Source organism: Gouania willdenowi, chromosome 11, assembly GCF_900634775.1.
Source record: "Gouania willdenowi chromosome 11, fGouWil2.1, whole genome shotgun sequence".
NCBI classification, from domain to species: Eukaryota; Metazoa; Chordata; class Actinopteri; order Blenniiformes; family Gobiesocidae; genus Gouania; species Gouania willdenowi.
The window spans coordinates 6,677,800-6,702,108 of NC_041054.1; the positions used below are offsets into that span (position 1 = coordinate 6,677,800).

General features: G+C 39.0%; 1 protein-coding gene across 3 annotated transcripts in view; it reads right to left on the reverse strand.

The window, feature by feature from the left end:
* Positions 1-24,309, reverse strand: part of osbpl10a (oxysterol binding protein-like 10a) — an 84,146-nt gene that overhangs the window by 19,975 nt on the left and 39,862 nt on the right. For all 3 annotated transcript variants that reach the window (XM_028461310.1, XM_028461307.1, XM_028461308.1), the window contains 2 exons: positions 21,609-21,849; positions 14,061-14,191 (listed from right to left, as the gene is read on the reverse strand). In XM_028461310.1, the coding sequence (XP_028317111.1) occupies positions 14,061-14,191; positions 21,609-21,849 (372 nt within the window). The remainder of the gene's footprint in view (positions 1-14,060; positions 14,192-21,608; positions 21,850-24,309) is intronic.

A 24,309-nucleotide genomic window follows, 5' to 3' on the forward strand; every position in this document is an offset into this window, starting at 1 on the left:
GGAACTGCAATGCTTGGGTCTGAATTCCTCATTATTATAGCTCCACAGGCCCCTTTTCTACCCCTTTTCTGATGTGCTTCTGAGAGCAACTCGTTTTGGTGCGGTCTCTTTAAATGCAAATGAGACACTCCATACCCCGCCCCCTCTTCAGGTGACACTCGGTTCAACTCCACCCTGCTCGGCCATTTTTGTAGTTTGATAGAAGAGATACGGCTTTGTAGCGGCACATAAACTTTTTATTCAGAGGTTATTTACAAAATGTCAACAACAGAAGACTTGTCCATCCAGCCTTATATGTTCGAGCCAGAGTCGGACCCAGCGGAGCGAGATGAAAATGAAGATGATAAACCTGCAGAACCCTAACAAGTGAGCTAACACAAGCACCGAGCTAACGCAAGCACCGAGCAAACGCTAGCGCCAAGCTAACGCTAGCGCCAAGCTAACGTCACAAAATGCATTTTAATACAGTCTTTTCAAGGACAAAAATGGCAAAATGAAATGACTAATGAAAACTTTAGACTTAAATTAAATCACGTAGGCCATATCATCAAGGATCTAAAATGAGCACACAGCGCTAACATATGAAGTCTGAAGAAGGTGCAACTGCTAATGCTAACAAAACAATGACAGCGACGTCTTATCACACTTTTTAGCGTTATTTACAGCTTACCGAAGTGCTCTGTTCGTCGTCTCCAAAGATAGAAGGAATTGAACCCTCAATCAGACAAAGTCTTTTGGCAAATCCTTCTTTATACTGGTGGAGGTTGCTGAAGCAGTCATCTTTGAAGTGCTTCGCGCACACAAAAATGACCTTACCCACAGGTGTGGGTACATTTCTGTGAAAAATAAAACTCAACCAGGCACTTTGAAAAGGTTCTGATGCTGGGAGACGGTGTAATGCAGCGTGTGGGTTTCTACATCCTACAACCGAACATTTTGACTTATCCTCTCGTAACTTCGGCATCCTTCAGCTTGGACTACAAAATAAAAGCGAGAAATAAAAATGGCGGATTGCTCGAAGTGTTGGACCTGGAGTTGATGTACTAATTTGGCAGTTCCGCTGCAAATACTGTGATGTAATAGTTCAAAAAACGTAATAGAGAATAGAAAAATCAAAACAGATTGAAAAATATGAGCAAAACAGAATATAAAGATATCTACGGAGCACCTGAAGAGACTAATTTGATTTTTTCTGTACTTCTAAGCACTCTAAATATACAACAAAATGCATTTAAGGGCTAAAAAAGTGGATTTAGCATTATATGTCCCCTTTAATAGAATTGTTAAAATCGAAGTTATTTTATTAGGATTTTTGTTTTTTCCAATAACGTGTTGTAAAAGGTTAGCTTATTGTCAATGACATGAATGAATAATGGTTTTTGTAACAAGCTTTGAGTCGCATTGAAAAAAGTGCTATATAAATTATTTGAAATAAAACAAAGACATACATTTAGAGTTGTATTTTCTTAGGTTTTTTTTTAAAGATCCTTATTTTATATCTCCGGCCATCATAGGATCAGATTGCACTGTATGTCCCATGAGGTAAAATGAGTTTTCCACCCCTGATTTGAACCTAAAAAGTCCCCGTTGTCCAATTATCAACTGTCTTACTGGAGGGATAACACACTATTAATAAAGCAAGTATAGAAACTGGGAAAACTGTGTGCGTGCGTTTAATCAGGATTTTTGTGCAAAACAAACCTTAAAAGGAAACAATTCTTACTAACGTTACAGGATCTTTCTGTGCACTGGTAATCAAAGGTGTAAAGAGTGCTGATATATCCTCCTCAAATAGAAATATTGTTACTTGATTGAAATTGTACTCAAGTACAAGTACAAGTAAGTCATACATAAAATACTCAAGTACTCAAAGTAAAAGTTACTAGTTACTTTCACCACCAACATTTATTTTGGTAATAATTCTAAAAGGAAGAGACCAAATCTTGCACAATTGGAACCTAATTTATTTTCCACAAAGGCATCTGTATAAAATACAAGGTTTGTCAAAACGTACTATTCTTTTTAAAATAAAATAACATAAATAAAAAAATATCAGGCTGAAATAACCTCCATTCAGTGCTGTTTTGGCGTCATCGGCTTATGATTGTTATCTGGCATTTCATTTTTTGTAGTTTCACAATGTCTGTTGGTCATTTTAAAACAAAAAATAATAATTTACTCAGCAATAGTAGAAATGTAATGAATTGCTTTACTTTTTTTTTTAAACGTACTTAAGTACAAGTAAAATGATTTAGAAAAATATTCAAAAAAGTACAAGTACCCATAAAAGCAACTCAATTACAGTAATGTGAGTACTTGTAATCCATTACTTTCACCTCTACTGGTAATTACTAATTACTGTAGTGATCACTGGCCTCTTCCTGTCTTCGATTGCAGTAAAGTCTGCTTCTTGTATTCAATCAGTGACTGACTGAACATATTTATTTACCCAGAAAAACCTCCAGGCAGGCTCATCAACAACCACTTCACAAACATCTCCTGGTTGTCTAGGCCACTGAACCTGCTACTGATATTTTCCTTCATTAAAGTCAACATCTGGACAAACCGTCCTTCGAGAACCACTCGTACCTTCCTTTTTTTTTTAAGCTCCACATGCTCTGGTAAATGTCAGCAATGGTTTGAATGTCAGCTGCCAGCAAGTTACTGAAAAGCTTTTGAGTTAAGGCTTCTAAGGGCTTCCTCTTTGGGTTCCCGTTTGGCATTTATCTGAAAGCTGCTTGTGATCGCTGCATCTCAGCCAGTTGATCCAAATGAATAAGGCATTTCACGTTATATAATTTGATATAATATCTTAGTTAAAAATTCAAAAACAAAAAGTTGTAGTTGGAGATCTACTGGCCTTCAGTGGAGGATAGAACCATGAAAGAGACTGAAGACTTTGGAGAATATAGAAACAATGAGAGAGGGAAGGAGGAGGGCGTTGACCCAGAAAAAAAGCAGCGACTCATTCACAGACCCAGAAAAGCAAAACTCCAAGTGTTATGAATGGAAAGGAAGATTGAGGCTGTGAAGGAAACAGACCTACAAAGTATCTGCGAATGCCACGTCCGCAGGAAGCACGAGGAGATGTAAGTGCAGACACATGATTATACGGTGTTATATAAAGAAAACAAACCATGTGGCCTGAAAGCAGTACATAACTATTAACACGTATGCACCGTATCGATATTTTCGTCGATGTTTTATAATTTTGCAATTGGAATGTTAAGCCAATATTATTCGTCAGTCCTACATACACACTTCCGATGACACTAGGTCATCATGTGGCACTGGAGCCTGTCCCACTAAAACCAGGCCCAAAGGCACTGTGGGACTGTGTGTCACTCAATCAAAAGGACAGACATAGCCACAGAGCACGTTGCATACTGGGTGGGCGTGTCCAGTCTGCTATGTTTTTTTTATTGACAAGTTAGTGGAGGCAGACATGGTTACAGGTAGACAAAAATGATTCAAAAGTGGCAAAAAACGTTTCAAGAAAATGACTAAAATGGGCCAAAAGCAGTCAGGAGTGCCCAACTAATGAGCAAATAAAGAAGACTCGGTATGTAATGGCTAAAGGTAGCTTAAATGGGTAAAATGTGGCAAATAATAGTGAAAAAGGACAAAAGTGTTACAAAAAAAGGCAAAAAAGTAGGGTAAAAAAGAAACAAGGGGAATTTATTGGGCAAAAGTTAGCTTATTTGGATGAAAAGAAAAATTGGATAAAAGTGTCAAAAAGTACTTGCAAAAATGGACAAAAAATAGGAAAAAAGGGATATGTATGTAGCTAAAATCTGAAAAAAGCGTCAAAACTTTTTGAAAAGGGGCAAAAAAGTGACAAAAGGAAGTGTCAAAATGACCAAAGGAATTACTGTAGGTAAAAAGGGGTTCAAAAGTTTCCCCCTTTTAAGTTTTTCTGGGGGAATAATAATTCAAATGAAGACATAAAGAGCCACATGTTGAGAAACACTGTCTTAATAACAGCTTCTACGTGGCGTCTGCTGATAATGTAGTGGACTGGTCTGGACAGAAAATGCCAGGGCTGAATTTTAGTCCCAGTCCACACCCGGTTTTCAGAGCATTTACAGTAGAGTTACACGTAGGATGAAAGACGTTGGACATGACGAACAACGCAAAAGGAGAAGCTCCTGATCCTTTGATGTTATGAATCTGAGTGTATATGTTTTATCTACTCAAACAATAACATACAAAGAGCACAGGGGGCGCCGTTTGCACTGGATGATACGGAGCGTAAAGCAAGAAACTGAATCTACATCGTGTGATTACCTCCTCCATCCACATTAGTTGAAGTCATAGTCTTCTGACTTAGTTTTAGTCAACATTTAGTCATCAGTCATTGTGTAAGTCATGATTAATTTCAATGCTTTAACGATAACATACCGACACCAGGAATTCATTTCCAACTGCAGGTTCTTCGGTAACAAACGCACAGACACAAAGCGTCGCTGAATGTGCGCTGATGAGGGATGAGGGCTTTTCATACTCGTCACTCGTCTAAACAAGACAATATCCTGATGATTGCTCCATCGACTTCAGATCTTAGCGATGCATAAAGAGAGACGACAGACTTTGACTAGAGGGTGTCACATTCATTTCAAACGATTGAATCTGGAGGTTTAATAAAGCGTGGATGACAGAACAGGGAGTGAGTCATGGCTCGATATTATCCCTGCTGAACCCACTCAACACACTGCTTATGATGTGCTTTCTTATTTATTTCCACTGGGAACGTCTGTGAGTCAGTGACATTCAGGAGAATTTGAGGCTGAACTTGACGCTTGGACACACTGAGACTAATAGAATCCAACTTGTTTGTGTGCTCCAAATCAATCCCAGGTTAATCCTACAAACACTTTGTTACGGTGAAATTTACGGTTACCTCGTCTTTGACTTGAAAACACACTCTGTGGTGATAAATGATGAAGACCAGACAGGAGAGATGATGAAGTAATAAAAAATAATTTAATCTAAACTAAATAAAGAGGTACAAAGCGGGATAGACAAAGAAGTGGTCTCCTCTGGCCAGAGGAGAGACGCGAAGAAGAAGGGACCAAAAGTTCCTTTCACACACATTTATACCCCACTGTCCCACCTCCCCCCTTCCACAGACAACAAAGAAGAGACCAGGGGGGGAAGGTCAGTCTGCCGGAGGTGACACCTCCGATGTCGGGGTGGGTTTGGACGTGCTCTGGCCTTGGAGATTAAACTGAGGCCAACTGACATTCCTTTAGAGAAGCTGTATCATGGGAGTATGGGTCCACTGACTTTGCAGGAAGAGGAAAAGACATCAGACAGGAGTGGAAAGTTACAAATTGGGGTATTAAGTTGAATGAGATCAAAAAGCAAATATATGAGTATACATAATTAATCAATTTTGCCACCACAACTTCATTATTGAATTCAAAGTTATATGGTTCGTGTGATGATGCAGTGAATTATTTAGAGGAGCTGCAAATAAACTTGTGTAACGTCTCTGCAGCCCTCTGCTGGAGAAAGCAAAGAACAACTGCTGACAGAGGAAAAGATGAGTCAAGGATTTCTTTTTCCTCATCAACCTAAGGCACATGTGTCAAACTCAAGGCCCAGGGGGAAAAATCTGGCCCTTTGGAGGATCCAATTTGGCCAACAGAAGAAAGTAAAAATGACAGAGAAAAAATGAATTATTGTGTAAAAGAAACAATATTTGCAGAGGCTCACAGTTTACCCAGTACTAATATTGCATGATGGCAGTCATTTCTAATGGTAAACTGTTGAAAGAAACTTAAAATTCTTACAAAATCTTTTATTTTTCCTCAACTAAAACAGAAATTAGTCACAAATCTAGGAAATTTAGAGTGAGAATTCTGTTGGGACTGATTTCAATCACTTAATGCTTGGATATTGTTGGTTTCTTATATATTTTGTATTTTATGAATACGTAAAATAATGTTGAAATTACTCGTTTTCCCACATATAATCTGTGGCCCTTTTGAGATCAAACTGCTCCATATTTGGCCCCTGAGTTCGACACCCCTAACCCAAGGTTTGCTCTAATCTAAATTTGTTCATCACAGCGCTTTTTGCTTTCCTGTGCTTGAACTTTTCTTTATGATACAAACTTAATGTTTCAGGTCATTGTGCAGCTTCAAGGTCATCTGATATCTTTCTAATGATACTGCCAGATGATTAAACATCTTTTTTTTTTTGCTTTTATACAAGTAGATATCACTAATATATCCACAAATGTCCAACTTATTACCAAAAATGTCACCCTCCTCTTTAAAAGAATGTCCATCGTGCCTCAAAGTTCAAATTTAGACATTTATCTTTGTTCCAATCTCCTTCCCTTGGACTAAGACACTAAATATAATTCATTTTTTGCTTCTTACATCACAAACTGCACCACAGTTCATTCTTTTCTCCATGTAGTTGAGCAGATAAACCCCTTTTTTACTCATGGCTTTTTAGCTGCAACTCTTTGATGTAAACTGAGCTTCATACATTTTCTTTATCATGCCTCTTACCTTTGCCATGATGTGTGCAGTTGTTTTACACTTTAGATCACGTGCCAAACTCAAGGCCCGGGAGCAAAAGCCATCAAATTGGGCCCCTCGAGAAAACAAAAAATTATAGGAAAAACATGAAACATTTTGTAAATTACTAATTCATTCAGTTGTAGATGTCTCAGCTCCTCCAAATACAAAAATTAAATTAAAATCCACAATATTTGCAGAGCTCAGTTTGCCACTTCTTATATCACATGACGGCAGTCATTTTTAATCAGAAATTGTTGAAAGAACTTTAAATTTTTCCAAAATCTGGCAAATTTTCCTCAAATTATTCCACCAAATTTCCCCAAATCAGGGAAATTTAAGTGAAGATCCTACAGCAGGGGTGTCCAATTCCGGTCCTCGAGGGCCACTATCCAGCATGTTTTAGATGTTTCCCTCTTCCAACACACCTGATTCAAATGATTAGGATAGTAATCAGGCTTCTGCAGAGCTGGATGAGGAGTTGATCATTTGAATCAGGTGTGTTGGAAGAGGGAAACATCTAAAACATGCTGGATAGTGGCCCTCGAGGACCGGAATTGGACACCCCTGTCCTACAGGGACAATATACTCTTTGACTTGTGACCACTAGGGGCGCTAGACCTGTAACTTTCACGTCAAGCGCCCCCTAGTGGCCAAAGGTTACAGTGTGTGCCTTTACTCATTTATATAACATTTATATGTGGAAGCGTGAATCAGGGCACATTAATGTTGAATTTGCTCTTTTGATCACTTTAGGTCAAACTGGTCTGTATTTGGCCCATGAACTAAAATGAGTTTGACACCCCTGCTTTGGATTTAACAGCACATCCCCACACAACACGTCTGCTGAGAGACATACAGTAACTGATACAGTCCAGCTACCTCGTGTGCAACAGTGAAACAGTCTTTGAGGTCCTCTTTGCAGCATTTTCGTTCATTTCTGAGTGAAAAACAATAAAACATGTCCAGTGGCACTAAAAACTACATAAACAGTCACAGTTTCCAGATGTGCTGTGCTTGTCCTGTGTCATTTCCTCCCTCTTCTACAGTCTTGGTGGCTTCCAGCTGCAGTGATGGAAAATACTATGCATTAGGGAGCTGAAGCTGTTGCAAATGCATGAAAGTCAACAGATTTCTACAAACGCCAGCAAATTCCCTCTCTGTTTTCCCACAGTCACGCACTGGGCTCTGCACTCTCTCCTGTTGGCTGCAAACCAATGGGCTGAATATCTAATGCAATGCCAGCACTTCATAACTCAAACAGAAACATTTGATTATTTAGGTCCTGTCTTCTTCCTAAGATTAGAACAATTCCCTTTTTGTTTTCCCCCTTCAATGCATTTAAACTTAGACATGGCTGGTCGGTGCGTCATTGATCCATGAATCCATTTATGATGACTCATCATCACAATCAGACTCTAGAGCACGGGTGTCAAACTCGTTTTCATGCAAGGGCCAAATACGGAGCAGGTTATCTCAAGTGGGACGCAGATTTTAGGTGGGAAAAAGCTCATTTCCAACAATAATGTGCCCTAGTTTGCACTTCCATGTTTAAATGAAAACGTGTCGGTTCAACCCATAATTTGCGCTAAAATATGACTCATGGTCGTGTGATATAGGCACGGGAAAAATGTCAGCTCCTGCAAATATTGTGTAGTTTCATCAAATTTGTGAATTTAGAGTGGTTAAGAAATCTAAAACTTAATTATTTGGTATTTTGCACATGTATTATTGTTTTCTTTGTTGTTTTTACTTTCAAAATGTGATGCTCTAATAGGGCCACTAATTGGCCTTGAGTTTCACACACGCTCTAGAGCCTATCCTAGCTTACACATAGTGACAGGTCACTAAATAATTAGAATAAAATCAAAATGTTGTGCATCATCCAAAACAAAAGTGTCAAACTCACAGCAAGGGCTTCAAAAACTGCCCTCCTAGAATCATATGCATTGTTGTATGAATTATATGACATTGATAAAGCACCTTTGGCACATGCACACACTTTGTGGGACAAAGGGATTAAAATAGGTGGATAAATACATACATAATCAGTTTTATAACAAACATAATGTTTTCGTAAATGCACAGCCTGAATAAAAATCCAACTATAAGCAAAGCGGTGAGAAGGCAGTGTAATACTCAGGTGTATCCATCCCCTTTCATGAGGTAGGGCTGGTGATGGTGACAATTAAGCTTTTGCAAGAATAAAACATTCATAGCTGTTATAAAAATACTGCACAACATATAGTGTTAAATTAACCTTTTACAAGTTATGCAAACGTGGTTTAAAAATAAATAAATAAATAAATAAATAAATAAATAAATAACACCATTCTCAATGTCAAAATCCATCCACCCTAATGTTTCTGGTCTTCTTAGGAATATCGTCATAGCGTTCAAACAGAACTGAATTTCACATGACTAATTGCGAACAAGTTGGATTAAAACGTTTTCTATACGAGCGAAAAACACAAACAGAAATCCTGACATGAAGACAACATGATATACAAACCGGTATTATGTTTATTTGAATTCTAAAAGTTCATATATTTGACTAACTTAATTAGTAACAAACATTTGTTATTCAGCTTTAAAACCAATCATCTAAAGCGCTTTGATGTGATGGTTTACGTATCATTTTGACTCTTAAATATTTCAGCTGGAGTTGAACATGAGATGATAAACATCAGCGCCTGACTGAACTTATTGACACTCTGCCTTCATCAAACAGCAGCCAAAGCATCTTTGAAGGTTTCATATGAAATCTGATCCCCAGCTGCAGGGCAAAGCTGGAAAGGGCGTTATCACCTCACTACTTATACATTTATGATACATCAAGTTACTGGTTTGAAGGCAGCTTAAATTTACAAAAAACCCAACTTCATGTATTATTTATTTGGATTGTTCATCATATACATATACAGTATATTCTATATGTACGTGCTTTTATCTTGTGTATAGTAATTGTGTCTTTGCTTTAGAAATAGACTCCTGAGTCTGAGCTAAAGAAGGATGATGAAGAATGATGAAGGATGATACTAAATAACATCAGTTTGGCACCAGGATGCACTCACTGAGACAGACAATGTGGGCTTCCATAATGGTGCAGGTTTGTCTGAGCAGGATAACACTCAACAGCAATATGTATAACATTATTATGTGTGTATAACATTATTATGTAGCGTCTTCCTCTATTTCCTCTACTTCCTTCCCCTCACCTGCAAGAGTTTATAGATTACAAAGAAATATTTATCTTTAAAGTCATAGCTGCGTTTCCACTACCCTTGGAAATGCACCAAATCTAAATAGTGCAATAAAAGCTGGAAACCTGACTTTAAAAAAAAACCAAAACACTCAAATATGGCAAAAATGTTTACGCTTTCATGAGGAGGAATTTCAGACGTATCGATATTGAAATATGTCACAAAAGTGCTGTGGAAACACTTTTTATACAAATACATGTCACAGAACGTGAGGTACCTGGTCACATGACCACTTCTCTCCGAGAAAACCTGGTGGGGCATGTGTAGACAGAAGAGGAGATCGAGACATATCTTAGCATTAGACTTAAAAATATATCGGCATTCTATACGTACGCAGCGCCCCTATTTGATCAGTTTAGGTCACGTGATAGGTCAGACATTGGTCAGTTTAGGTCGCGTGACTAAGACTAAACCTTACCCTAAACCTAACCTTAACTCTAACCATAATCCTAACCCTAACCCTAAGATGCAACGTACGTGTACTTCGGTAACCGTACCAATAGCACCGGGGGTTGTCCATATGGCAACCGTACAAATAGACACTTTCTAAAAAATATTAGTGTCACATTAAACGTGAAACAACAAAGGAATACAGAGTGTTATAAGGAGGTTTAGAGCGTCCGTCTTTCTACAGCAAAGTCTCGCGGGATGACATTTCACGGGAGTTACGAGGCTCTAGTCCAAAACAAGGTTCATGGAAACACTTTCAAAGCACAATTATACTTTGTCGACATTTAGAAACATTGCTTTTATTTTGCAAAAATCTGTAATGAAATGCTTTTCCTTTAAGTATAGTTCATTTTACAAATATCTTTTAAAGGTCCCATTTCATGCTATCTTTTCACCCATCTCCATTTGTTCTAAGAACCCCCAAAACATAGTATTTGAGGTTTATTTTCCCAAACTCACCTGTTTTAGCCTCTGAAAAGTCACTTTCACTCTACACAAACCTACTTATGCATATTCATGAGTGGGCGTGTCTATAGACAGGACACTGACTTCCTCCTCCCCGCACAGTCACGTAGCGCCAGAGGACGGCCCGCCCTCCTCCCACCCACTCCGTGGCTGAGCTCATACTGCTTTATAAAACACGAGACAGAGCGTGGGGGCGGGGCGTTCAACGGTACATACATAGACTGTGGAAAATACATACATAGCACTGAGCGAAGGACGCTGAAATGCTCACCTTCGTGGGCGTGTCTGTTTACATGTCAATCACGGCAGAGAGCTTCCTGGAGGCGCGGCTTCTCCAGCTCACTGTCACGTCAAATTCGTCATCAAAGTAAGAACGCGTCATCAAATTGGAGCGATGTGTTTGTGCTCACCCTGCAGTAAGAAAGGAGCAAATCACCCTCTAACTAACAATCAATGAAAACAAACACTTTGGACATGTGTATGAAGCCCTAACAGCACTTTATGATGTTTAAAGCACAGAAATGTCGATTTAGTGTAACACGGGCCCTTTAAAACCAGTAAGAAAAGTGAGTCCTTAAAAGGCAGAAGCTAATGGCAAAGGTAGGATCACTTAGTTTAGAATAATGTCTGACATTAGCAGTAAAAATCTGCTTTATGATGCACCATGAAACCCAGTGAACAAGTCGACGACATCGGTAAATAGTTTGACATCCAAACACTTTTTACACTCACATACCAATAGAACGCAGTCATTAATAAGACAGATTATTTTACACGGGTCCTCAGATTGGACTGATCCAGACTAAACACGTCCCCCTGTATCAGTTTATTTACTTTACAGTTAGAGGAAGTAGTGTTGAGGATTTTATTCAAGGCTTCTGTTAATAATAGGCTCAGGATGATGGGCAAAAAACAAATGTTCTTTCTTTTCTTCTTGCTCTCTCCCAGACAGATGCTCTACTGCGTCAGAGTCATCTGACTGACACTCTCTGACCCCCCGTACGTACCCACGCACACTCCACTGGGACCGGATCGGTTCAACCTCTGAGCCGTGTGACCTACTTACCACAGCAGCCCTTTTGAAACTTTCACAGCCGATGAGCAAACAGCACAGCAGTGAAATAGGAGGCAACAAATCAGATGTTTAAAGACACAGTGATAATTACAAGAGCAAGGTAGACATTTATCGATATATATTATATTACTAACTTGTGCACAAGATAAATGTCAATAGAGCAGAAAATGCATCTCAGTTAGTGTGTGTTTTCATTACCATCGTCTTAGCTTTTTAAAAAGCCCAGTGAGCTAGTTTGGTTTAGCAAAGCTCCACATGTTGATTTCAGACCAGTTTCACAGCCTCATTAGCCCACGTTCTTAAAAAACTCAGTTTGTGGCTCATTCCTTCATGTTATCCTTGTTACTGAAAAAGGACTACAAGTAACTTTTGAGGGACTGCTGTTAGATGTAATGCACCAATGGAACCACTGCTATGGTAAAGCCTGCATGGGACTAAAATAACGTCTTGTAGTCGACCAGAACTTGACTGCATAACTGAATAAGTTCAGAAGAAAATCTGCTGTCAAAATTGCCACGGAACTGAAGCAGATTTGAAGTTGTAAGCAGCCAGGGGCGGGTCTAGGACATTTTTGCTAGGAGGGGCACTGCTGGGGCACAAACTTGGATTAAGGTGGCACAGTGAATTTAAAAAAATAAAAGAACCACTTAAAATTACAGTTAATAATACTGTTTACCCTAAATTATGTATAGGGGTGACTGTGGCCGGGTTGCATTTTGTGACGATAACACAGTATCTGTGGATGGAAACAACTGCGCACTAGAACCAGGTTTAACTACCTTCAGGTCGTCTAATGCACACTCACATGCATGTCGACCTAAAACCTCATTTTTCATGTTTTATATCCAAGACATTTTGACTGCAAAAGGTTCACTGTGGTTCATGGCTCAACTAGTCTGGGATCCTCTGATGTTCTATCTCTCTATCCTGTTCTGTTGGTCCTTCTGTCCACTAACCCCAGCCAGTCAACGCAGATGGCTGCCACCTCTGAACCTGGTTCTGCTGAAGATTTCTTCCTGTTGTTTCTTCCCACTGTCGCTAAATGCTTGTTCATGTGGATCTTGTTGGGTTTTTTCTTAATTATTATGAATTTTATATTTTGCTAAGCGTATTTAGATGACCTTGTTGTAATTTGCGCTATACAAATAAAGTTGAATTGAATTGAATCATTGCAAGCAAACACTGTGTAACCCCTGTGTGACCTCCATCACTGCAGAGATCAGAGCACGTTTCCCATCATCCCATGCACTGCTTTTCCAATTCCAAAAAAAAAAAAAAATCAAATAAAGCAGAAAAATTCCACACATTGATTTGAGAACATTACTCAATTATGAAAGAAAACACAGTGAAAGTGTTTACCAGGGTTGGGCTCAATAATAATTGTAATCCCGAAATTTATACTTAATTATAATTATGATGCGATTAGGATTATTATTATAATTTTAAAAGTATCTTGCTGTCGTAATCATAATTAAATTGTAATTGAGTTTAGATAAGTGACTTTGTAATTGTAAATGCCATTAAAACTCTATAATTATTCAAATAGGTTTCATATCAAGCTTTCCTACATGTTATCATTTAAAAAATATTTAAAAACAATTTTTTATTGATTAGGTAGCCTGTTTCCAATAGATAGGAAATACATTAGATGATATTTGTTTTTAGTTTATTTTACAGCTGATTTAGGTCATGTTATCATGAGAGATGCTAACAGAAAGCTAACACAAGAGGAACTTTTATTAGGTTATTTATATCAGGTTCAGTATTTATGATTAATTGTAATTGAGAACATAATTGTAATTGACTATCTGAGGATTAAAATAATTGTAATTTAACTGTGATTGGAAAAAATGCTGATAACTGTAATCATAATTACATTTTAATTGAACATGGGTATAACACTTTCCCTACTGTCAGATTGTGAAAGCTCATTGACTTTTGGCGAGCAGCTCGAGCAGCCAATAGTAACGCCCAAAACAACTCATAGATCATTCTGTTGGTAAAAAGATCTCTGATTGGCTGAAGTCCAGCAACACACTCCTATATTTCTAAAGCTCATTTACAGGGCCAGGAGAAGAAGCAGAGATTCACTGTCTACTCAGAACACTTTGGATGGATTACAATATGCTCAAAGATGATTATGGATTTTTTATCAAATGACGCCAAAAAAAAAACTTACATACTGCAGCTTTAAATCCAACAAAACATAAAACATGGCTGTGTCTCAACCACAGCATCACCAGAATAAGAACAGCGTGACTGAGTGTGCCTCACCTCAGCACCATGAGACAGACTTCTGTTTCTGAGGCCTGGGGAGGGCTGGGCCGACTGTAGAGGAGTCACACCTCCGTTCTTCATCTGCTCCCCCGACGGCGTCTTTGGTACAGTCCACACAGGAGCAGCATCTGGAAAAACATCAGGCAGAGTCAGAGCTAGAAAAGGAGCTGCAGGTTAGAGCAGCTAGGAATTATCCCCATCTCCTACTAATGCCTGACATTCATTATTAAAGTGTGTGTGTGTGTGTGTGATTGATTGATGGAGGGCTCATACGCATCTGTTTAAATTAAACAATCCCTCACTGTCTTCCCAATGCGCACGTGTCACAAATCAAAGTGGCTTGTTTTTTCTTCTACAGAATTAAACATATGAACAGGTACAGGTAAGAAAATATAACTTTTCATCACAGCAATGATTAACCACAATGTCATTTTGCTTTCATTAAGTTTTTACTTTTTCATCTAGTTTGATATTTTGCATCACAGCACAGGAAGTATTCCTGGACAAATTTGCAACAGAATATTGATAATTTGGTTGGTCCATGGTCTTGGCTCCTTTTGTTAAGGTTGGTCAGGGTTCTCCAGACCCTTTTGTTTTGTTGATTTTTGTTGATACTTTTCTTGTCTGTCATCCTTTGCATAGTTGTATAGTTACATATTACAATCAAAGCATAACAAGTAGTGCTAAATAGTTTTCCCTAAATCAACTTTCTGAGCGTTTTTACCCTTTAATTATTAGGACCGAACACCACGAGCTGGTGAAGGGCCTCTTACTCTCATAGTGGCCACACTCTGAGGGAAGGGGCGGAGCCCATGCAAACGCCATGTGTCCGTCAGTGACCAGGGACCCTTATAATGTCGTAGGCATGCCCCCGGGCTTTCCGAAAATGGTATAGTTCATGATACTCAAAAAGAGGAAAACATTGTTATTGTGCTGGAATATTATTTTTTCTTTCTTTCTCGGTGTCGGAACCAACTCACGTACTTTTCACCCACTGAACCAATATGTAGAGTCACAAAAATTGTAACAAAATTAAATTGTGCGCTTCTCTAGTTTCTGGCTATTATTTAATACCTTCGCCAAGGAGGCAATCATTTGTTGAAAGTGTCTAAATGTAGCCCCCGGGACTATAGATACATTTCCAGAGGATAGTCGAGTGGTCTAAGGCGCTGCACTCACCTCTAACGTGGGCTCGAATCCCACATTTGACTATTTTTTTTTTTCATTTGAACATATTTAGCACGGCAAATACCACCTTTAAAAATACATTGCCGACAATAATAAGCATTTTAGGGTTAGGGATAGAGTTACAGTTAGAGCTAAAATAAAAGGGTTAGTGGGGCAGCTAAAAATAAATATGAGCTAAAATACAAATGACAGAACTTTAAGTCACGTGGTGCACCCATCACGTGACCTAAACTGGCCAATGAGAGGCGCTGCGTATTAGTGAACCAATATGTAGAGTCACAAAAATTCTAACAAAATTAAATCGTGCGCTTCTCTAATTTCTGGCTATTTCCGATTTTTTAAAAATGCAAAGATTTGACGCGCCAGTGGCCCCAAGTACGCCACAAATGCATTACGAGATTGGAATTGCCAAAGAAATTAATTCATCGTAGAATCATGAAAATTGACACAGAAGTAGACCATGACAAGACAAGTAAAAAATATTATTATGACCATGCCAAAAAACACACAGGAAGTCCAGAAACTTGAATTGAAATTTGCAAAATTGCTTTTTTCGCTCACGTTGTATTTTAACGCATGTAGGGCGAAGCAGTGAATTTTGGGTAAAAATGACAAAATAATACATTTTTGGAAAATGCTCCCAATTGCACATACAAACTCAGATTTGCGACAAATGTGAATCGGCCCTGAACAAGCTCAATGTAGAAAAACAAACATTGGTGCTTTAGCGCCCCCTACAGAGTGAAGAGAATTTAATATGGGACAAATGTCCTATTTTAACGCACTTCTCCTCGGGTTATATTATGTCTTCGTATGAACTTGAAGCAGCGAATTGAAGGCGGCACATCAAAGGCGGCGACTGTTTATCACCGCTTGCGGCTATATTTGGCCTATAATACTGATATTGTCGCCGCTTCATATCAATATGTGTAAACTGACCTGAGAGTCCTCAAAGGAACTTAAAAGTTATTACTAATATTGCATATTGGGTAATACTGGGTAAACTCATTTAAACTGGATTAGTTTTAAGTGAATGATTTCAGTTTTTCTTCTTTAATCACAGAGCCTCCACAAGTCCTAAAAAGCTCTAATACTCGACACAGCAGCAGATCTGATTTTCAAAGCATAGCTAATGGAGGCGGAGCAGGCTGCAGAGGTCCTTCTCTCATCTCTTTCACTCAAATTGGATTAAAAGTCTAATGCAGTTCTTTGATATTTTGTTAGCCAGACGCAAAGCTGTGCCGGCAGAGGTCGACGAGCAGGTCGGTCTCGAAGCGAGCGCGTCGGCACCAACGTGTGCTGAAATAGCTGTGGGCCCTCAGCTGAGCTTTGCTCTGCTGACAGTGGGACTGACAACAGGATGTGAGAGGTGTGTGTGTGTGTGTGTGTGTGTGTGTGTGTGTGAGCTGCTCTAAGTGGACACGAGTGTGAGCCTCGGCCTCTCTGCCTGAAGGACGCTGAGACGTTATTAATATGGTTAAAATAAAAAGCAGGAAGCTTGAAAAGGTTATTCAGAGACCTCTTAGAGGTTAACAAGATTCAAAAGAAATCAAGTGTTTATCCTGTAAATACTTCTTTTTCCAGCACAAGGACGGGTGAATAATGCAGTAAAGCACTAAAGTATGACCGACGTCCTTGAATTATTCTGCCTCGTGGACGTTATTAGCATAAAGCTGATATTCAGGGCTTCATAAAGTGAACAAGGCTTTGGCTTGCCTGTGTATTCAATATAGCAGGGGGTCTCAATTGGTCTCACCCTGAGCCACGTTCAGTAAAACGCGACCTTTTTTTTTTTTTTTTTTTTCAAAATTTAGTTTTTCAAAAACAGCTGTTAAAAACACATGTTCTTTTTTTAAAAAATATAACTATATGTATTTTCCTGTGCAACATGCATTCCACAGCATGCCTGTCAAAAGAAGTTTCTTTCAAAATCAAAGAAAAGCCAACATGAGAGACAGTAAGCATTAGTTTTTTTTTTTTTTTGACCAGCTGTCCGCGACCCACCCAGTAAAGGCCCGCGACCCACTTTTGGGTCCCGACCCACCAGTTGAGAATGGCTGCAATATATCAGTCAATGACTGTGGACAAAAATGTGCTTAGATTATCAAATCAAATCAAACTTTAAATATATTAAATATAATTCTAAGTGTCTTACATCAATAAAACTTTAAATGGATAATAAAATTTTTTTTAAAAAAATGCAAACAAACCAACAAAGTCTGATATTATCCATGAGGTTTTACCATTCCTGCAGAATACAGGACTGCTGTCATTACTGGTACTCAAATTCCACTTTATGAATTATTAGCAAAGTCATCATATGCAATATGTACATAAAAAAGCTTTTAGTTGTCTATTATACATTTTGGACTTACTCAAAATATACACAATTGCCATTAATAGTGATCAAAACCATGAATACAGTGTGAAATATTTGTATGTAATAGTTTTTGTAGTTTTGTCTTTAATTTAGTTTAAATTGTAGGGCCTACGTCACAACAACTTTACATACATTTTGTGTACAAAGAAGATTTTAACAATAAGTCAGAAAATATGTAACTAAAGGTCAACAAATGTTTGCACTTTATCTACAATGATACATACTAAACAAATTCTAAACAAATGTAAAATGAATGGGGTTTGTTTGATTTTGACTGTGACTGATTGAAAATTTCACCCCAAGTTATGCAGGTTTATGTATTGTGCATTATTTGTCATTAATTCATCCTAATATGTATGATTTAATAAAAACTGTTCATTTTTTCCTCCTGTGGTATTGAATTCAGATGACAATATTTTCTCTCATCCGGAGCCCAACGTGTGTTTTGACACCTACTCCGTCACGCACCAGAAATAGAGGCACTCAATGAGCAAAACAATGATTCCATCATTGGTTCAACCATGCTGGTGATGAATCACATACACTATGAAAACAAACGATCATGCATTACGCTGTTTCCAATGGCTTCGTCTTCTATTTCTGGGCTGTGACATTCATTCAAACATATTGTCTTTCAAGTATAACTCCTTGTTGTTGTATTTTCTATTTGGAGGAATTCTGCTGTGAAGTTTTCCATTAAAGCTAAAAGGAGAGTCCATTTCCTTTATAGGATTTAATTTCCTTAAAGGAAACTGGTCTTTGTGCGTCTGTGAGGAGAGTGAGGCTTCAAGCTCCAAAAGAGGGGGGGGGGGGGGGGGGGCACTGAAAAGAATCTAAAGGGAAGAAAAGAGATCAGCAAAGATACTTCCATGGCTTGTGACTGGCAGGTTTGTTCAGATAAGTACCATTGAGTTTTTTTTTTTAACCCAGGGCCTGATTAAAATTGTGTTTAAACTGACAATAGGAAGGTAGTTGGACCAGCATGCCTGGCAGCTCAGCCTGAGCCATTTGTTGTTAATGCAGCATTTTTTTCCCTCATAAGTGCCTTACAATGTACATCAGCATTCAACCAGCCAGCCACCCTCTTAGTTATCAGCTGCATCCAAGTGGAGATGCTGCTCATGCCAGGGAAACGCGCTAACCCTGCCCTCTGCATAATCGAGAAAAACCTCCTGGTTGAGATGTGTGAGTGGGGGTTGAAGGGGCGGGAGATACATGCCGAAAGCGAGGAGCAGCCGAACCCCGACACGACTGATCAGCCAGGCAGTGGAAGGAAACGGGTTTGTACTTGCGTCCCAGTGATCCAAATCCACACCGCCCCCTGTCTGACGAACAGGCACAGGGCAGCGAGACTGCTGGCGTTAGAGAAGAGAGCGACAAACTGTCAGTGACTAAAAACATGAAGTGATGGCTCTCATTATTTACCATAAAGCTGCTTCCCGTGATATTTTTCTGTTAGATAAAATCATAGTTTTGGCCTCATAGATCAATGAATCGAACATCATATACTCCAACAATAATGCGCTGTGAGATGGCTTATTGTTGTAATTGACGTTATATAAATAAAGTTGAATTGAATTGAAAAATAAGGGACAATTTTAAAATTGCTTCTACAAATCAAGTGTTTTTATTTCATTCTGATATCTTTGGTAATAGCGTAATCACTGTCCAGAAAACACGGGAAGAATTAAGTAAAGAATAGTGCTGGGACTTTATCGCTTTAATTGCGATTAATTAACAAAATTTTTAAAAAAAAGCAGTTTTTTCCCCCACTCCAAACAGCGCAGAACCTTTCTCATTGCACGAGTTCCCGGTATACCCATAATACTGATGCGCCGCAGACCACAACACAAGAAACGGGAGAACCTGAGTAAAAGTTATTGCTGAGCTTTGTAGGCGTTCATTTTAGGTGTAAAAAAACAAAAGCACAGTTGTGTGCAAATTGTGCAAGAAAGAGTTTGCCAATCACCGGAGCTCTTCTAGCCTCAGCTACCACCTCAATGCTAAACATGTAGCAGCTACCACCTCAGTGCTAAACATGTAGCAGCTACCACCTCAGTGCTAAACAGGTAGCAGCTACTACCTCAATGCTAACCATGTAGCAGCTACCACCTCAATGCTAAACAGGTAGCAGCTACCACCTCAATGCTAAACATGTAGCAGCTAGGACAGACAATGGTCCTAGTTCGAGGAGACAGCGTCTCCAATCCAAACTGAACAAAATGACAGGGTTCAGAGCCAAAATTAATAATTCCATGACTGACAAATTAACAAAGTCTCAGTAGACAGTCGACCACTACAATGGTAGAGGCTGTGGGCGGGGCGAGAAGCGCTGCTACAGATAGCATCGTCTGAGCCAACTTATCAACTGCTATGTAGACAGACAATTTCAAACAAAATTAATCAGATTCATCAGTTGGTCTATTTATTTCATGCCACATACAGTATAATTTAACTATTTTGCACTAATTCTACTTCTCTGGAATGTTATGTACTAAATGCTGTTTTTTTATTTTAATACACAAAAACTAATTTGTTTTAAAAAATAAATAAAAATAAAAATCTGGAATAGCACGAATATATTACTTTGTTCGTGCTTTGTGAACAATGTAATATTGCACATTATTTTTGCACTTGGTGATGAAAATAATCAACACAATTTTGTAATTTAAGTTCATTTATTGTTTTAATTGATTCAGTTATATACCAAAATAATTTTGACACGAGAAGCAATGTGCCCCAAAATATGAATTGAGATTAATTAATTACAAAGTTAGTCTATAATTAATTTGATACAGTTTTTAAATCAAGTCCAACTACTAGTACAAACATATCTATCCATTCGTTTACGGGACTCCACATCCCACAATGCAATGCACGTAAATGTCAACAAATAAAGTGTTTATGGTGGAGATTAAAACATATTTTTAAGATTTCTTTTCCTTGTTTTGGAGCAAATTATGTTTGATTCATTGATCCATGAGGCATACATTATGATGTCATCTAATAAAAAAATGTACTGGGGGTAGCAGCTTTAAGTTAAAACATTTCTTGATTTATTATTCATCTGTTTACAAATGTTTATTCAGCTTTAGTTTGAAGCAAAAGTCAAAACAAGCTGCAAATCTTTCAGTCCCGCTTTAATCCAACAAGCGATGACTTGCAGGTTTTTTTTTAGAGTATCACCACTTAGTAGGAAACATGTTGGAGTTGCTGATATTATAAACCCACAGCCCATTTGTTAAATTTTCACATTATTAACCACTAAGTGTTGCTTCCTCGTCCTTCATTTTGTCGTAATGCTGTGAGAATCACCCTCACAAAAAGCCAAAAATAGATTAAAACGAAACAACTTTATTGGATCCATTGAGAGATCTGGCACCGAGAGGGTTAAACAAAAGCACAGAGCTGACATTTTAGGCACCAGTGTGGATTCCTTTGGCAAAAGACTCTTCTGGATAGATTTCAGTGAGTATAGAATTAGTCATTTAGTTCAGGTTCACTCATTCACTCGGTGACCCAGTTCATTTTTCTGACTCACATGCAGGGAGTAGGAAATGCTGTCAGTGGGTTCTGTAAACAGCAGTGACGGTTAAATCTGTTTTCATACATCCTTCACATTCATGCTTGTACTTGACATAACCATTGTGAGAGATTAGTCTCATTCAGTGCAAGAAATGCAGTAAACGGTGAGCAACACAACAACATCTACTCACAATGAAGAAAAACAACATCTAACAATGAAATGGAACAGGTTGAAACGCAAAAGTACGACATTCAGCAACATTTGCTACAAACATTGAAGTTCGTGGTAGCGATCATGCAAGGACAAGCGTCACAGTCTAACTGCTCCAGCTGCAGGGCTTTGCAGCAGCTGGGCTCTGGAGGAGCGGCCTGAGTAAACACAGGGGTTTGTGGAGATGCAGGGGACGGGGGCTCCAGTACCAGCACTGGAACCAGGCCCGTGGTGGACTCACCGAACGGGGCTCCGTGAGGAGTGTGGTTACGTTGGGGGTTGTGGGATGGAGGCGTGGCCTGGCTGTGGCTCTGAGAATGCTGCAGGATGCTGAGGCACTCTCCCAGACAGCTGAGCGTGGCGGCCGACGTGGCTTTGAGCAGCAGGAGGTCCTGGTCCAGACATGATACCGGACCCCTGGGTGGCAGAGAATCAATGGACTGGACCAGGTTCTTCTGTTGGCCCTCTGCATGTGACATCACCTGTGACAGAGGGAGCAGCAATGTGGGATGTCAGTACACTCAAACAACCAAATACACAGTGAAGCACATACTGTAGATATATATATATATATATATATATATATATATGCGCGCACACAAACACGTGGACGTCGCAAACGGAACAGGCTTTATCGGGGCATTACTACGCGGACCACGTGCGGGCCGAACCGTGGAGAGAGATCCGTACGGATCAATGATGATCCGTTGCACCACTAATCAAACTGCTGTTCCTATAATCGGAATTGAATCGTGAGGTGCCAAAAGTTTCCCACCCCTAGAAGGAAGTGATGATGTATTTTTATGGTATGTCGTGCACACTGTTGTGTGTGTGTGTGTGTTTGTGGGTAGAGAGTGACACCACTTTGCATTAGTTCCAGTATTTTGACTTCAACAACTGATCCCCCGCAGCATCTCCTCAGAGACCACAGCGGCAAGAAAAGAAAAGAAACTGCCAAGAAGATCCTCCTCTGGCTTGCAGACACACACACACACACACACACACACACACACACACACACACACACACACACACACACACACACACACACACACACACACACACACACACACACACACACACACACACACACACACACACACACACACACACACACACACACACACACACACACACACACACACACACACACGGAGCATCTACCTGTGATAATTTCAACTCTGCGTGTGAGTCACTATTCACAGTGTTCGTCACAAGGAGAAAAAGTCGTGATTTGCCTGGAGTTACAAAGTTTCTAATGAATCTGTGTTGTTTATCCTAATCATTTAACGCCCTCATAAACACACACGCACACACACACACACACACTTGAATGGCACATTTGTCTACATCTGAACACATGCACTAATTTAATAACCACACTAAAAAGATGTGTTTTTATGTCTGTTCAGTAATTCTACATTTGAGCAGTTATACTGTACATACAGTACATACATACATAAGGTGTTTTTTATTGTGAAATACAAACCGGCTTTATCCCAATTACTGAATGAGATTTCATGTTACAAAATATTAGGTGTGTCCCAATACAACTAATTCACTTCTAAAACAATAACAGTTAGTTTGTTGCCTTGAGAATTGGCTGATACCGATATCGATATGATACAATATCAGCACGTATCATACAAACTTTTATTACTGATTTTTTATAGCGTGCAATGTTAGAAAAGGCTTCATCAAGCGAAATTACTCAAACAGAAATGAATAATCATCACCAGTAAGTGTGAGAAAAACTGACCCATATTAAACAATGGGTTACATACAGTACATTTTAAGCTAACAGAAGAACATCCTATGATTACATAAAACTAATAAAAAATTATTTAGACGACCCTGAAAAATAACCTCAATGAATCCAATTACAACACATTATGTATCAAAGTGCTTACATCAGAGAATTTAGATGCGCGTTGATAACTGTGGATTGTGAACAACATAAAAAGCAAAGACTTACTGAATTCAATTAACTTTCTCTGTTAAAAGACCAGAATACTAGAAGCGACCTTAGGGTTGACATTGACTACAAACTGGTGAAGAGCATTGTTGAGTAACTCTGAAACTTAGCATAATTGAAGAGAAAAATCAAATAAAACACATGTAACTCAGTAAACAACAAATAAACAAATGACCGAACGCACAACATCAAATACAAAAGTAGAATTTTTAGAATATATACTTCCCGAGTGTGTATATTAAAATCTATGGGTTGGTTTGCAGCAGGTGAGTCATCACTCTAGCTACTAAAAAATGCAACACAGACATACAGAGGCACGCTCTCATACAGACGGAGCTCCCTAGAGCTGACAGAACCAATGTTGTTTCCAGAAATAGCCTAAACCTGATGATCCATCTCAGCCCAGTGAAGCTGCTACTGCTCAGAGTGCTGCTGCTGTGTGTGTGTGTGTGTGTGTGTGTGTGTGTGTGTGTGTGTGTGTGTGTGTGTGTGTGTGTGCTCAGATTGACATCGAGTGTAACTTCCACTGTGACATGTGGAGGAGCCTGATTCATGTACAGAGAGACGGACAAACCAAGGGTGGGAGCATCACAGTTAACCCAGAACCCCAGCAACACATCAGTGCTTTAAAGCCGCCTGTTGCCATAGAGACACGCCTATGGCAAAGAGACAAACACTGCTATGACGACTCTAACTTCCGGTTAACACGTAAACCCTGCTTTCCATCCAGCACTACGTGATGTGAGACGTGATAGGACAAGGCAGTACTCGTCACTTCTGTGTGAGGTGAAGCTTTTATTTTGAAGGAAGCAATTGAATAAAGGGTTACATTTCCTTTTTCTCACTGTGACACTGGGCGGTCCTTGAGTTACCCCTCAAACCCAGTTTAAATTACATAATGGAATCTATCAACTAGCTTTGTGCCAAATACTTTTGTTTTTTTAGTCTGATCACAGAGATAGTGTTC